Genomic DNA, 17,309 nt, shown 5'->3' with positions numbered 1-17,309 from the left:
AACTCACCAAAATAAAGTAGAATCAAGATAGCAGGAGTTGTAGTGCCCCTGGATGCCTTTCTTTTTTCCAATCATGACTTCTAAACCTTCCTTTTCTGTCCTAGGAGGAGTGTTCCCTTCCACAACTTCACTCAAGTATCCTCCAAAGGCTTGAAATAGAACATAAGAAAAGATGAGGCTAGAGAAATGTAGAAGGCTCGGCTGACACATCTAAGAAGTATGGGGGCCTTATGGGTTTCGAAAAAAATGCCACTGCAGTTCTTACCACTTTAAAGGGGTATACCCTTCCCCTAAACATCTTATCCCCTATACAAAAGGATAGGGGATAAGATGTCTGATCTCTGTGCAACACCCGGCATTCATTTAGAACGCTAGGTGCGGGAAGCACCTCAATGCAAGTCTATGGGAGGGGCTGCCGCAAACCCACATTTGCGACGGTCGAGATGTTTGTTTAAAGTCCCATACGAGTCTATGGGAAATGTATGTTCCAGCATAACTTCAAAATGGCTGGAGATATTTTGATGAAACTTAATACACATGCTACTTTTATGTCAAATAAAAATACATGATAGTTAAATTAACGCCAACCTACCCTCTTACGTGAAGGATGGGTTTTTGTCTTAAGTCCCTTAAGTCCCATGCAAGTATATAGGACTTCCAGTTCTTTACTCCAAGCTCTGCCCGTCATCTCCTGGTGAGTGCATCTGTCCAGCTAGAGCTGGGCAGTATGACCAAAAATGTATATCACAGTATTTTTGTAACTTATGGTGGTTCCACGGTATATAACGGTATTTCCCCCCCCCCCAATCATGTGGCCCGCGAGCGCTGTTCTGCTCCCCCCCCCCACTTAATCATCAGCCCAGCGCTGCGCTGGAACTAATCACATGTGACCCGCAAGCGCTGCCCTCCTTGTCCTCCTGTTTTTTTGCGGGCCGCCGGTGCTGGAACTCTATACTGTACGCTGTATCCCTATGCCCGGGCTGCAAAAGATAAACAAAATAAACTTTAACTCACCTCCCGTTGGTCCGGTACCTCACCTGCTTCCTGGGGACGGGAATGTCGGAGAGCAGTGGCCGCAGCGATGTTCCGTCTCGGCCAGTGATTGGTTGAGCGCACTGTCATGTAAGAAGCCGGCTTCTTACATGACAGTGCGCTCAACTTATCACCGGCCGTGGCGGAACATCGCTGCGGCCGGTTATAGGCTGACTGCTCTCCAATGAGAGGGGAGTTAAAGTTTATTCTGTTTATCTTTTGCAGCCCGGCATAGGGATACAGCATACAGTACAGAGTTCCAGTGCCGGTGGCCCGCAACAGACAGGAGGACGAGGAGGGCAGCGCTTGCAGGTGACATGTGATTAGTTCCCCGATGGGGACAGCACAGCACTGGTCTAATAATTAATTGGGGGGGGGGGGGAGAGAAGCAGAACAGCGCTCGCGGGTCACATATGATTAGTTCCCCGCAGCGCTGGGTTTCTAATTCATTCATTCTCGAGGGGGAGGGGCCCAACCGGTATTGCTGTATGGGAAAAATTCATATCGTGCAGGACAAAAATTTCAGTATTCGGTATGAACTGGTATACCGCCCAGCACTATGTCCAGCCACACCCCTCCTGCATGCCACACCCCATCTCACAAAGCCCCTTGCAAGCTATGCCCACTTTCACAAAATCATGCCTCCTTCTATTTTCTCCCTACAAGCTCTTCATCACAGCTCAGCCCCACCTGACGACGGGACATGAGTACAAGTACTTCCTCCCATGATGCTTTTCCTCCACCACAAGGATTAGGTAGGTAAACCCGGGCAGCGCCAGGTACTCAGCAAGTCTATATTATATATATATATATATATATATATATATATATATATATATATATATATCAAACTCAATGGGAGAGATTTATCATAGCTTGTGTAGAGGAAGAGTGGGGCAGTTGCCCATAGCAACCAATCAGATCACTTCTTTCATTTCCCAGGGGCCTTTTAAAAAATGAAAGAAGCAATCTGATTGGTTGCTATGGGCAACTGCACCACTCTTCTTCTACACAAGCTTTGATAAATCTCACCCAATGTGTGTATGTATGTGTTTATGTTCCAGCATCACTACCAAACAGCTAAAGATATTGGGGGAGATTTATCAAAACCCGTGCAGAGGAAAAGTTGCCTAGTTGCCCATAGCAACCAATCAGCTCGCTTCTTTCATTTTTAACAAGGCCTCTGCAAAATGAAAGAAGAAATCTGATTGGTTGCTATGGGAAACTGGGCAACTTTTTCTCTGCACAAGTTTTGATAAATCTCCCCCATTGACATGAAACTTGGCACACGTTACTTATGTCAACAACAAACATAGGATATCTAATTTAACCCTTACTCACCCCCATTTGCAAGAGTCGTGGTTTTTGTTTAAAGTCCCATACAAGTCTATGGGAAATATATGTTCCTGCATGACTTTCAAACAGCTGGAGATATTTCAATAATACTCATGTTACTTATATGTGCACTAAAAATATAGGATAGTTAATTTAACCCTAACCTACCCTCATCTGCGAGGGTTGGGGTTTTTGTTTAAAGTCCAATGCAAATCTATGGGAAATGTATGTTCCAGGATAACTTCTCTACAGCTGGAGATATTTTGATAATACCTGGTCACATGTTACTTATATGTCAAATAACAATATATAATAGTTAAATTAACCCTATAACTACCCCTATATGAGAAGGATGGGGTTTTTGTTTCAAGTCCCATGCAAAGTATATAGGACTTCTGGTACCTTACTCCACAAGCTCCACTCTGCTTCTCATGGGGAATGCGTCAGTCTGGCTGACAAGCCACACCCCCACATGACACGCCCCATCTCACAAAGGCATGCCCACAATTTAAGCTACACCCCTTATTATTTTCATCACAACTCTGCCACACCTGAGGACAGGATATGAGGTCGGGATATATGAGGTCGGGATATGAGGAGGGGATATTGGGTAATGATTTGAGAATGGGATATGAGGAAAAAAAAGCTAGTCTATAAATTACAACCTAAAAGGGTACAACCCAGTAAATAGAACAATTTCATATAAAACATGTCATTTTATTAGGACAATGTAATACAATAAACATATGGCGTTAAACCAAGGCAGACCTCCGGACCTATGAAGGTCCGGCTTTGTTTCATGCTGTATGTACTCGTATTAATATCTTTGTTATAATGTGTGCACTGTAACTTTGTTACTATTGTACTTTGAACTTTACTTATTTGGATATCTCCCCCTTTGTAAAAATAAATAAAAAGATCTAATAAATATATTACACACATATCTCAGTGACCCTGTATTTTGTTTGCCATGTACTTTCTATATTTTTATTGTATTACAGATTGTCCTAATACAGTAGAATCTCCCAATAGCAGACACTTAGAAAGGGGGGGGAGGCTGAAAAATCTTTCTAAATGACTGAATACTATACTGTACTCACTCCAGAGTGTAGTTACCTATAAAACACAATCAAAAGGGAGATTTAAAATAAATAACTTTGGACTGTAATAAGGTTTAAAAAAAAAAAAAAAAAAAAATTAATGTGATCAATTAGAAAAAGAAATGTTTTTTTTCGGGGCGCCAGATGATGTGGCTGGCAGAAATACAGAAGATGGAGACCGCTGTTTAAACAGCCATCTTCTGCTTCTTTGCTCCCACAGGGGGGGTGCAGCGGGAGCACCGGTGCATTACTGACGGCAGTCCTGTGTCCAAGGTAGAGCCAGCACATAATCCTGGTTGTCCGCTATTTGGAGTGTGTTGCTCGGCACGGGTGTGTCCGCATCAGCTATTGGGAGTGTCCCCTATTCAAAGGGTGCAAATACATTAAGTCTTATAGGACTATGCAGCGGAATAAAAAACTGTCCGCTAAGGGAGATTTTACTGTAATTGCATTTTTATTACAAAACTGTCCTAAAGTGTTTTCTCTGGTTTGATATTCGAGGAGGTTAACCCTTTACTACGGATTTTTTTTTTCCTTACCTAAAGAATTGCAACGTTCTATTTGGTTGGAAACTGGCTGTAGTGATGCGAACCTGGAGTCTGGCCTGCAGCTCTTCAGCTTCACGAAAAGTGCTTTTTTGGGGGCACAGGTGAAAAATCTTGTCCCTTTAAAAGTGCCATCTGTGCATCCTGCACATTCATCTTCCTTAAGTAATCAATAAAAAAAAAAAAACATTTTCTGAAGTACATAGTCTACTGATGTACATTACCGCGCCTCCCTTCCTGATGGCTGGGAGGCACCACAAGCAGGGCTTTCATTTAGTAGTCAAGCAGTCTGATATACTATGCATTACATCCACAGTAATTAGAAACCTCTCTTTGATATAATATTTCCTATGTATGGCTATTAAAGGGGTACTCCGGTGGAAAACATTTATTTATTTATTTATAAAAAAAAAAAATTCAAATCAACTGTTGCCAGAAAGTTTAACAGATTTGTAAATTACTTCTATTTAAAAAATCTTAATCCTTGCAGTACTTATCAGCTGCTGTATGCTACAGAGAAAAATGTGTATTTCTTTTCTGTCTGACCACAGTGCTCTCTGCTGACACCTCTGACCATGTTAGGAACTGTCTGGACCAGGAGAGGTTTGCTATGGGGATTTGCTCCTGCTCTAGACAGTTGCTGACACGGACAGAGGTGTCACCAGAGAGCATTGTGGTCAGACAGAAAAGAACTTCACAACTTCCTCTGTAGCATTCGGTAGCTGATAAGTACTGGAAGGATTAAGATTTTTTAATAAAAGTAATTTATAAATCTTTTTAACTTTCTGGAGCCAGTTGATATGAAAAAAAAAAAAAAAAAAAAAAAAAAAAAATTATATATATATATATATATATATATATATATATATATATATATATATTTTTTTTTTTTTTTTTTTCCCCACCAGAGTACCCCTTTAACAACTATCCCAACTATCCCACTTGTGTTTACTGCAACTTTTTTCTGGTGATGCCCATGTGACTCTGCTGCCTTGTAAGCACTATTATTCATGATCACACACATAGCTATATTGTGACAAATGACACTGTTATATATAAACCATTTTTAATCATTTCCCCATAGTAGACCTATCATATAACTGGATCCATTTTTTTAATCTGCTTAAAACAAGGATACATTGCTGTTGAAACCTAAAAAGTATGGTTTAACTAAGTTGATCTATTTAAACATAGGAATGTACAAGGCATTAAAAAAAAGTTTTCAGACCCTTTAACTTTTCCACATTTTGTTATGTTGGGACCCTGTGCTAAAATAAAAAAATAAAAAGCTATCTTTTTTTCTCATCATTCTGCACATATTGCCCTACAATGAAGATGTGAAAAAATTATTTTAGAAATCTGTGCAAATTTATTAAAGAAAAACTAATATTGTACTTGGACATAAGTATACAAACCCTTTTCTATGACAATTGAAATTTAGATTTCTTTCAATCATCTTGTAGCTGTTTCTAGACCTTGACTGGAGTTCTATGTGGTAAATTCAGGGGATTGGACCTGATTTGGAAAGACACAATCCTGTCTACATGTCTCACAGCTGACAATGAAGCAATGAGATGGAAAGAACTGTCTGTAGGGGTCAAAGAAGGATTGTGTGAAGGCACAGATCTGAAGAAGAGTACAAAAAAAAGGAGATTTTATTTGTGCTTACCGTAAAATCTCTTTCTCGGAGGATCCATTGGGGGACACAGAACCATGGGGTGAATTGGCCCAGGTCAGAAACAGAGCAGGTCAAAACCCCCATGCTGATCAGTAGTGGATCCATGTGGACCCACTACTGATCAGCATGGGGTTTTTGACCTGCTCCGTTTCCGACCTGGGCCGATTCACCCCATGATTCTGTGTCCCCCAACGTTTCCGACTGAGAAAAGTAGTTTCTGATGAACTTAAAGATCCTATGAGCACCGTGGCCTCCGTAATTGTTAAATTGAAGAAGTTGGAATGACCAGAACTATGTAATTTGGGGGGGGGGGGAAGAGAGAAAAAGACCTTGAAAGTTGACCAAGAACCCAGTGGGCATTCTGGCTGAGCATAAAAAATCCTGTGCTCAGATGTGAGCGTGAGAAACAAGTTTCATTGGTCCGATACACTTCTGGCCTCAATTCTAAGTGTCATATCTGTAAGAAAACCAGGCACTATGTTCCACCTGCCCAATACAAACCCTACACTGAAGCATGGTCTTCCGACTCCCGGAAGAAGGACGTAGTACGAAACGGTCGTAAGGGTGGACGTCTCCTGGTCACGCTCTTAGGGGGAGATTTATCCAACTGTGTGAGAGAAGAAGTGGAGAGATTTCCCTACAGCAACCAATCACAGCTCAGCTTTCACTTTACCACAGCTCGTTAGCAGAGCTGTGATTGGTTGCTGTGGGGAAATCACTCCACTTTTGCTCTCACACAGTTTGATAAATCTCCCCCTTATTGTTTTACACATGTGGGTATTGTTTCAGTTTGCAACTTATGTACTTTATGCACCTTTGTCAAGATGTGCAATACTCTTCTGCAATGTAAATGTACTGTTGCTCAAATTAACTAACATGCATTTTATATGGTGTGCTATCTACGTACATACCCACTCCAGTATTTAGTTACACAGCGTGTGACACTCCAGGAGATTTCCCTTTATTCAGTTGCCATTCCTCCGTGTCATTTATGTATTTTTAATTGTATTTCAAACAATAAAGTTGTTAATTATTTTTTGCTATGTCATTCTGCCAGTCTTTTTTCTATTTTTGGTATTTGTATCTTTTCGCTGTATTAGCAGACAATACATGGTCCACCCACATAGACCCTGGGAGTACATAGGGGTGTTATTTACTTATATCTCCCCCCTCCCTACAGATAGGGCATTTTGCTTGTGTCATTGGTATTTTATTTTTTTTAAGCATGATGGTGGCAGAATCATTCTGTGGGTGATTTTTTTTAGCGGCTGGGACAGGGAGACTGGTCAGGGTTGAGGAAAAGCTGAATAAAGCAAAGTACAGAGATATTATTAATGCAAACCCGATACAGAGTGCTCTGGAGCTCAGACTGGGCCGAAGATTCACCTTGAAACAAGGCAATAACCATAAGCACACAGCCAAGACAACCAAGGTGTGGCTTAGGACAACTATGTAAATGTCCATGAGTGGCCCAGTCAGAGGCCTGACTTGAAACTAATTTTCCACCGACAATCCCAAGCAAAGGATCTGTAGAATAAAGAATGCCAGAAAATATCCCAAATTGTGCCAACCTCGTGGTAGCATCCCCAAAAACACTGGAGAGTGGAATACCTGCCAAAGGTGCTTTAACTAAGTACTGAGTAAAGGGTCTGAAAACTTATATCAAGGCAAGAATTTTTTATTTTCTTCCTTTGCATTACATTTTTCCAGTATTCTGTTTGGTATTGAGTGCAGAATAATAGGGGGAACGTTCATTCTCCCCCCCCCCCCCCCCCCGTATTTTAGCACAAGGCAGCAACATAAGAAAATGTGATAAAAGTGAAAACTCATAGTGCACTGTATATACAGAAATAACTGCAGCACTCCAGATGCCATGTAAAAAGTGAGTCCTTTTCTTCGTTCACATGCAGCATTTCAGCTCCTCAGTGGCCCAATGTAATAGCTGCATGTGAACAAACAAAATGATTCCAGTGCTGACATTATTAGTGCATAGACACTCACACATGTAAATGAAGTGATTGAATTAATGGAGTAGTGTCACTCAGAAAAAATAAATAATAATTAGCCCCTATCCGCAGGATAGGAGATATGTTTTAGATGGCAGGTTAGGGCTCTGGGGCCCCTCGCGATCTCCTGTACGGAGCCCTGGCTCTCCCCTGGAGCGGCGTGTCACGACTCCCGCCCCCTCCATATATCTCTATGGGAGAGCCAAAGATTGCCAAAACGGCTCTTCCACAGAGATTTGTGGAGGGGGCGCGCCACTCCAGAGGAGAGTCGGGGCTCGGTACAGTAGATTACGGGGGATCCGAGTATAGGGGATATGTTTTATTTTGCGTGAGACAACTCCTTTAAAACAATATGCTAGAGGAATTGCTCATTATATGACATGTGTGGCCTAAAGCAGACCCTTTAAGATCCTGTTATATAATAGCACCACTACAAGAAAACCATGGAAAGTAGAAAAATATAAGTGTCGTTTGTCACAATGTCGCTTTCTTGGTGGTCACAAATACTAGTTAGTGCATATAAAAAACTGTTCATTATTTAAATGAATAATACCCTATTAAAAGTCTGATCAAGCTGACATTTCTGTGATAACTTGTTTCTATTACCAGTTCTAGTCCGGCTAACATTTCGCCAACTCCTGGAGGCTGTCCAATCCAGCGGATCACACCATAAAATGGAGGGTTCTCTTTAACTTCTGCCAGTGACCCCACCTCCAGGCCATGCATATTAGACAGATGTGGAGGTCCAGGTGGACTGTCCTGCAGGGATGCATGGTTTAATTCCCCAATAACTGACTGCACAGACAAGGATAGCGGGGTGTGTCCCATTGTGCCATTCGTACTGGACATCTTGGAGAGACTAAATGGGAGAGAATGGAATCTATTCTCTCCTGGGGAGCAGCTGCTCACTGTAGGTTGCAGAGGTGGAGAACAGTGTCCAAATGAAGATGGAGAGGTTTCTGTTAGAGACTTTGATGTATCTTCAACAACTATAATAAATAAATAAATATTTGTAAGAAAGAAACGCAAGTACCAAGTGTTCGCTTGTACCATGCCAAGCATAAAAATTAATGGTAGAAGGGAAATAAAAGAGAAATTATGACATTCATTCATGGTATAGAGACCCACAGGCTTACACTCAATTACAGTCATTTAATATCTCCTATGATGAAGGCTGCAGTTCAATACATTCTGAATGCAAGCTTCTGTTTGGGGTCAAATGTGGAAAGATCTTTCGCTTAACGCACTTCATTAGGGTTAGGGGTGACCAAAAAGCAACAGGATAGCACCCAATAAGTAGTCTCCATCTACCAGTCCGTGATTCAGCTGAAAATCACATCATCTATGAAGGAACAGCCCTTTAATAAAATAGCTAAAGCTAATCAGACATCAGACTTTAACCCCTTAAGGACTCAGCCCATTTTGGCCTTAAGGCAAAACGCAAAACGCAATTTTGCTAATTTTGGAAGGTTTCGTTTTCACGCCGTACAATTTATGGTAAAAATGACGTGTGTTCTTTATTCTGAGGGTCAATACGATTAAAATGATACCCATTATTACATACTTTTATGTTATTGTTGCGCTTAAAAAAAATCACAAACTTTTTAATCAAATTAGTACGTTTATAATCCCTTTATTTTGATGACCTCTAACTTTTTTATTTTTCCGTATAAGCGGCGGTATGGGGGCTCATTTTTTGCGCCATGATCTGTACTTTTTTTTTGATACCACATTTGCATATAAAAAACTTTTAATACATTTTTTATAATTTTTTTTTAATAAAATGTATTAAAAAAGTAGGAATTTTGGACTTTATTTTTTTTTTTCGTTCACGCCGTTAACCGTACGGGATCATTAACATTTTATTTTAATAGTTCGGACATTTACGCACGCGGCGATACCAAATATGTCTATAAAAAAAAATTTTAACGCTTTTTGGGGGTAAAATAGGAAAAAACGGACGTTTTACTTTTTTATTGGGGGAGGGGATTTTTCACTTTTTTTTTACTTTTACTTTCACATTTTTTTAAATTTTTTTTTTACACTTGAATAGTCCCCATAGGGGACTATTCATAGCAATACCATGATTGCTAATACTGATCTGTTCTATGTATTCAGTATTATCGGTCATCTTCTGCTCTGGTCTGCTCGATCACAGACCAGAGCAGGAGACGCCGGGAGCCGGACGGAGGAAGGAGAGGGGACCTCCGTGCGGCGTTATGAATGATCGGATCCCCGCAGCAGCGCTGCGGGCGATCCGATCATTCATTCAAATCGCGCACTGCCGCAGATGCCGGGATCTGTATTGATCCCGGCACCTGAGGGGTTAATGGCGGACGCCCGCGAGATCGCGGGCGTCGGCCATTGCCGGCGGGTCCCTGGCTGCGATCAGCAGCCGGGATCAGCCGAGCATGACACGGGCATCGCTCCGACGCCCGCGGTTATGCTTAGGACGTAAATGTACGTCCTGGTGCGTTAAGTACCACCGCACCAGGACGTACATTTACGTCCTGCGTCCTTAAGGGGTTAAAGGGGTACTCGGGTGAAATACTTTTTTCTTTTAAATCAACTGGTGCCAGAAAGTTAAACAGATTTGTAAATTCCTTCTATTAACAAATCTTAATCCTTCCTGTACTTATTAGCTGCTGAATACTACAGAGGAAATTATTTTCTTTTTGAAACACAGAACTGTCTGCTGAGATCATGAGCACAGTGCTCTCTGCTGACATCTCTGTCCATTTTAGGAACTGTCCAGAACAGCATATGTTTGCTATGGGGATTTCCTTTTACTTTGGACAGTTCCTAAAATGGACAGAGATGTCAGCAGAGAGCACTGTGCTCATGATGTCAGCAGACAGCTCTGTGCTTCAAAAAAATAATAATTTCCTCTGTAGTATTCAGCAGCTAATAAGTACAGGAAGGATTAAGATTTTTTTAATAGAAGTAATTTACAAATATGTTTAACTTTCTGGCACAAGTTGATTTAAAAAAAAAAAAAAGTTTTTCACGGCAGTACCCCTTTAAAGGGGTACTCCACTGCTCAACGTTTGGAAAAAAATGTTCCGAACACTTAAAGCCAGCAGCTCGTGATGTCATAGCCCCACCCCTTTCATGACATCACGCCCCCTCCCATAGAATTGCATTGAGGGGGCGTGGAGTGACATCACAAGGGGAGGGGCTATGACATCATGAGCTCTAAGTGTTTGTCACATCTTGTTCCAAATGCTGAGCAGTGGAGTACCCCTTTAAGGGTGCTGACATATGCTGCAGTAAAAAACTAACTAACAGTGCTGCAGAATTTGGGGGAGATTAATCAAAACCTGTGCAGAAGAAACGTTTCCCAGTTGCCCATAGTAGCAACCAATCAGATTGCTTCTTTCAGTTTTAAAATGGACTCTGAAAAATGAGAAAAGCAATCTGGTTGGTTGCTATGGGCAACTGGGATACTTTTTCTCTGCACAGGTTTCGATAAATTTACCCCCTTAAAATAGTTTGAGATTTTTTTGAAGCGGTACAATTATAAAAAGGATATAACATACGTATCATTTTAATCGTATTGACTTACAGAATAAAGAAAACATACAGTGTGAAAACACAACATTCCAAAATTTGCGAATTTTCCCACATAAACATTTTTTGGTTGCGCCGTACATTTTATGGTTAAATAAGTGATGTCATTACAAAGTTAAATTGGTGACGCAAAAAACAAGCCCTCATATGGGTCAGTGGATGGAAATATAAGAGATGATTTTATATAAAATATAAAAAATGATGATTTTTAGAAGACGAGGAGGAAAAAACGAATATTGCAAAAATAAAATCGGGCTGGTCCATAAGGGGTTAAACATGACCATTACACTTTTGATAAAAATAAAAAATAAAAATATTAAAAGTAAAGTTGTTCTATATTCCCACTGACGTTAGATTTTGCCCACTGGCACATCTGTGGCTGCTCCGTGCACCTCTGACTAAAATCTAATTTATTCAAAGGGAATCTGTCAGAGACCTTGTTGTCACCGGAGGATGAGAGTACAAACTGCACCTTACCAGGAGGTAGGAGACTGGACGTGGTCTAAGGCTATTCTGTGCTTTGGTTTAAAGGGGTACTCCTCCCCTAGACATCTTATCCCATATCCAACCGCGATCTCCCTTCTGCATCCGGCGTTCATTTAGAGCATCGGGTGCAGCGCTGGAGGCTCTTGACATTATGGCCACGCCCCCTCAATGCAAGTATATGGGAGGGGGCGTCACGCCCCCTCCCATAGACTTGCATTGAGGGAGCGTGACCGTGATGTCACGAGCAGGGTGTGGCAGTGACGTCATGAGCCTCTGCCCCACATCGCCAGTCAACAGGCATGGAACGAAGTTCGCTCCGTGCACCGGATGGTTGGGGTGCCGCAGCCGATATCGCAGGGTTCCCGCCGCTGGACAGAGGATAAGATGTCTAGGGGCGGAGTACTTCTTCAAAGGCAAAACACCCTGGTTTACATTGCACACTCCTGCATTACAATTGTTTTACTTTAAGATTTAAAGCATAACTTTAGTTATTATTCAGAACTGGAGATATGCTTTAGAGCAGTGGTCTCAAATAGAGATGAGCCAACTTACAGTAAATTCGATTTGTCACGAACTTCTCGGCTCGGCAGTTGATGACTTTTCCTGCATAAATTAGTTCAGCTTTCAGGTGCTCCGGTGGGCTGGAAAAGGTGGATACAGTCCTAGCAGACTCTTTCCTAGGAATGTATCCACCTTTTCAAGCCCACCGGAGCACCGGAAAGCTGAATTATTTAACGCAGGATAAGTCATCAACTGCCGGGCCGAGAAGTTCGTGACGAATCAAATTTACTGTAAGTTCGCTCATCTCTAGTCTCAAACTGTGGCCCTCCAGATGTTGCAGCATCTGGAGGGCCACCGTTTGACACCACTGCTTTAGAGAATCATGCGATGCAAGTTGTGGCTGTCCAAGCCGGACAACACCCTGATTGAATAAAGTCTGTTTTTCTTAGAAAAGGAAGCCTTGAATAAGACAGAGGTTGGAAGCTTTGAGTAAAAAGGGTGGAAGAAAGCAAGGTAATTACACCACCTTGGTACACATACAGTATCCTACTAAATGACATGCAACACCAACTGAATAATGCTAGGGGAAGTGTCCCGAGGTAGAAGCCATACTTTGAATGGCAGACAGGAGACTACATAAGAGAGAAACAAACCCTATACCTTCACAGCGGTTGCTCTCTTGGATACCAGAAGTTCCTCGTGACGATCTCTCTCGGGCTGTGGGGACTAAAACACCAAGTGTGTGTTGTGATACAGGAAGCTCAAACATTGTCAACTTGTGAAATTACGGTATGTACATTGTTAGATCAAAGCACAATATAAAAAAGGGGAGATACCAGATCTGTTCACATCAGTGGTTAAGGGCGAGCAGGCACAAATCTGTCCCCTTGGTGGTCAGTTGGATATATCAAGAAAAATGGCTGCACCAGAGCTAACTGGCATACCGAGATCATCGCATGCTGGAGGTCGCATGAGCACAGGTAGGAGGCAATCAGGTGACTGATTTACCCACCCCCGGCCGGGCTGTCTGCAGTAATGGCCCATGGGAGGATCTAACAGCATGTAGAAAAACAAAAAACTGTTTTATATTAAACTGCCAAAGCCATAAGTGGATTAAAAAAAAGAATAAGGCTAGGTTCACACGGCCATTTTCGCCCGTCCCGATTTTCCCCCGTCAATGCTTCCTAAACGGAGCATACTACTAACAGATGCGACGGGATGACATTTAGTGGCATCCTTCTGCATCAGGTTTTCATCCGTTAGTATGAAAAGTCAGCTGCCTACAGACTCCCACAGCCAGGACTACTGCTACTCCCATCATGGAACAGACTTGTTTCCATGATGGGAGTGGTAGTTCCCCCGGCTGCGGAGACTACTGTAGTACTTCTACTACTACTATTACTACTACAGAGTCTGTTCCATGTTGGGGTAGTAGTACAGGGGCTTTAAAAACCCTGCTGGGAGCCCTGAATGGCCACTCAGTGCCAGCCATGCCGGGCTCCCAGCAGGGTATTTGAAAATGAAAGTAAAGACACACTATATACATCCCAGGGGAGCAGAGCATGCTGCCCGCTCCACTTCTGATCGCATCGCGAACTTCTGATCAATCCCTCAGCCCCTGTACTACTACCCCAAACATGGAACAGACTTTGCATGCAACGTCTTTTTGCCATCAAAAATAACTGATTTGGAACCAAACGGATGCAAACTGCTTGCAAAGGACTGGAAAAAAATTCCAGTGGGATTCATATACAGCCGTTTGCAAAAGGCAAGAACGGATTTGAGAATGGGCATGAATTAACAGGGACTGACGTTAATGTGAACAAGCTCTAAGAAGTAGAAGGGTAGGGTCACACGTAACGGATCCGCAGAGAATTTTTTGCGCGGCGGATCCACCGATGACCCAACCTTATATAGTGTGCTTCTAGCTGTTTTCCCCTGTGTCCTGTTTGCAGCAGCCATCCGCTGTTATGAGCAGCCACACAGGGACATGCCTGTGCCCATGCGCTGTGTACGCACAGACATCGCGGAGCGGCCGCAATGTCTGAGTACACTGCGCATGCGTACAGCGTCCGGCATGTCCTTGTGTGGCTGCTCTACCAGCAATCAGTAAATATCAACATGTAGCCTAATCTAATAAAGACAAAGTAAATGCGTACCTTCATCCATGTACCAACTATTCTTGCTTTTCGACTGGTGTTGGGATTCCAGAGAGCTGCCATTTAAAGTGTAAAAAAATTCTGAGCGATTCCGGCTTCCCGATTCAGAGGTAGATCCTGCTGCAAGAAAGAAAAGAAAAAAACACTTTGTTATATATTGTTAGATCATATGGATGTGACCACCCTGAAAAAAATCACAATTCAGTGGCTTCCTGTACTAAGGGATGTTTCTTCTTTACTAATTATTATTATTGTTTATTATATAATCGTTACATGTTCCACAGATCTGTGGAATCATGGTGAAAAAAAGATGTGAATAAATATAATAGATTATGTTAAATTAATTTAACAATAAGATACTGTAAATGATTACCCAACATGTCACTGTAGGCTCACCAGTTGAAAATACTATATGTAAAGTATAATTATCTAGCAGTGTTTTCCAACCAGTGTGCCTCCAGCTGTTGCAAAACTACAACTCCCAGCATGCCCAGGCAGCTGAAAGCTGTCCGGGCATGCTGGGAGTTGTAGTTTTGCAACAGCTGGATGCAAACTGGTTGGGAAACACTGATCTAGAGAGATAGATAGGAGGGCGAAAGATTATATATATATATATATATACACATATATATATATATATATATATATATATATATATATATAAAAAAATCCCAAAATAAGCAGCACATCGAGGTAATGAAAAAGATGTAGGTAGGGTGCACGCATGCTGGAGCCACGGTCCACTGGTTCCTTAATGATAATCGTAGTAATATGCAGCACACCAAAATCAAGTGCAAAGTGCTTTTTATTCCATGAGGTACAAAAGCGACGTTTCGCCGGCCTCACGCCAGCATTCTCAAGTGACAATGAGTGATACAAACGGGCTTATATACACACCGCCCTTCATCAATTAGTGACATCATAAGTGTATTAACATAAGTAAACAAACATTGAGAAAGACATGATCGTACTTTGAATCACAAACATCGCAACAAAGTATGACATATATTCAATATTACAATCCCTCCCAGGGTGTATAGCATATAGTGTGCTGCTTACTGTGAAATATACGTATAGATTGCCTCCCGGGTCCAGCCACGGTGTCCATAGCCTCACGCCGTGAATCTCGTGGAACGCCAGAGTCAGCGCCATTCGCGCTGTCAGCGGAGAACAACATCCGGTACGTCACTTCCGATGTATAGAGGATCGCGATGTACGCGACGCTAAGCTTGGTGTTGCTTAGTAACAAGGCTTGTTAATCCCAGTATCCATGAAAATCAATGATAACGGTCAGAGAAGTAGCATATATATGACGCAAACTGGGACATCAGGTTTATGTAGAGAAAGATAGTTGTATAGACATGAATGGGGAATGTATCTGGAGTCACACACAGTTGCATACAATGGGGATGTGAGCACAGCAATCCTCCTGCTATTAAGGGTAAGGGTGAGAATTGTGGGACTACCCGAGTAAATCGGGGTACCCACAGTATGTGACCAAGGCAGAACCGCACAGAACTGTTGCAGGGACTGTCCTATAGTGCACCAGTTCACCCCCCCTATTGTTGCTGGTGGAAGCGCTCAATTTTCCCCCACACATCGATCCATGCACACTGACCCACAGTCTCATTACCCCATGTAATGTCTGGATAATGTCCAAGACTAAGCAGAATGTTTCTAATGGTGACGGAGGATGTATTGACGTCGTGTTCTGGCTCGGCACCGTGGCTGTCACCCAGACAGAGAGCAACCTAAATAAAAAGAGAATACATAATTAAGAATAAAATATAAAAACCAATTCAGAAAATAGAAATTGTATCACAAATCACCCCACAAAGGGAGGTACGTTATACCCCAGCCGGGGCTAGACCAATAAATTACTTCATCATTTTAGGAGAAACAATGAATTCAATATTTAACCCATTGGGTTTGAGACAGTTTAGATCAAAGATCCATCTCAGTTCACGTTTTTTGAGCATGGTGATTCTATCACCACCCCTGTTAGGGGGCGGAATGTGATCGACCACCATACATCTCAAGTCAGATTCTTTATGACCCATTTCTATAAAATGGTTGGAGACAGGTAAGTCCCTTCTACCCTTTCTAATAGAATAGCGGTGTTGATTAAGTCTGGTTTTAAGATCTCTCCTTGTTTCCCCCACATATATTAGGTCACATGGACACCACAGAATATAAATAACGTGGTCACTGTCACATGTGAGGAAATATTTGATCGGATATTGTTGATGTGTGGATGGATGGATGAATGCATTACCTTTATGAATATATTTACAGTTGACACAGTGTCTACATGGAAAACAGCCTTTTGATTGTATAGTGAGATATTTCTGAATGGATCCACTGTATCTAGATGTATCTGATTTGACTAAATGATCTCTGAGATTTCTGGCCCTTCTATATGACATTAGAGGGGGGTTCTGAAAATCATGAATTTGTGGATAGCTGTCCTTTATCAAGTGCCAGTGTTTCCTCACAATTTTGGCTATAACATTAGAGTGCTCACTATAGGTGGAAATGAATGGAATGCGTTGCATATTGTTATTTTTCTTGGAATGGAAATTGGTAGATTGTAATGTGCTGGCTTTATGTCTCTGATGATTAATGATTACAGCCGGATAGCCTCTGTGTAGGAATTGTCTTGCCATTTTGTCACATGCTCTGTTGAATTTGTCTGCCGTATCAGTAATTCGACCTGCCCGGATAAATTGACTGTATGGAAGTGATTTGATCATAGATCTTGGATGTGATGAATCGTATCTAAGTAATGTATTGCAGTCTGTTGGTTTAGTGTAGATATCTGTTGACAGTTTGTTGTTAGAAATGGTGACCTCAGTATCCAAAAAATGAATTTTTTCATTAGAATGCGTCAATGTAAA

At 41.8% G+C, this 17,309-nt stretch overlaps 1 protein-coding gene across 3 annotated transcripts in view; it reads right to left on the bottom strand.

The window, feature by feature from the left end:
• Positions 1-17,309, bottom strand: part of CYLD (CYLD lysine 63 deubiquitinase) — a 73,496-nt gene that overhangs the window by 31,307 nt on the left and 24,880 nt on the right. For 2 of the 3 annotated variants that reach the window (XM_056526363.1, XM_056526362.1), the window contains 5 exons: positions 14,413-14,532; positions 12,914-12,979; positions 8,303-8,685; positions 4,007-4,172; positions 8-149 (listed from right to left, as the gene is read on the bottom strand). In XM_056526363.1, coding sequence (XP_056382338.1) covers positions 8-149; positions 4,007-4,172; positions 8,303-8,685; positions 12,914-12,979; positions 14,413-14,532 — 877 coding nt within the window. The remainder of the gene's footprint in view (positions 1-7; positions 150-4,006; positions 4,173-8,302; positions 8,686-12,913; positions 12,980-14,412; positions 14,533-17,309) is intronic. The other variant, XM_056526364.1, reaches the window with a different exon arrangement.

Source organism: Hyla sarda, chromosome 6 (assembly GCF_029499605.1).
Source record: "Hyla sarda isolate aHylSar1 chromosome 6, aHylSar1.hap1, whole genome shotgun sequence".
Lineage (NCBI taxonomy): Eukaryota > Metazoa > Chordata > Amphibia > Anura > Hylidae > Hyla > Hyla sarda.
This window is presented reverse-complemented; position numbering and strand designations above follow the sequence as displayed.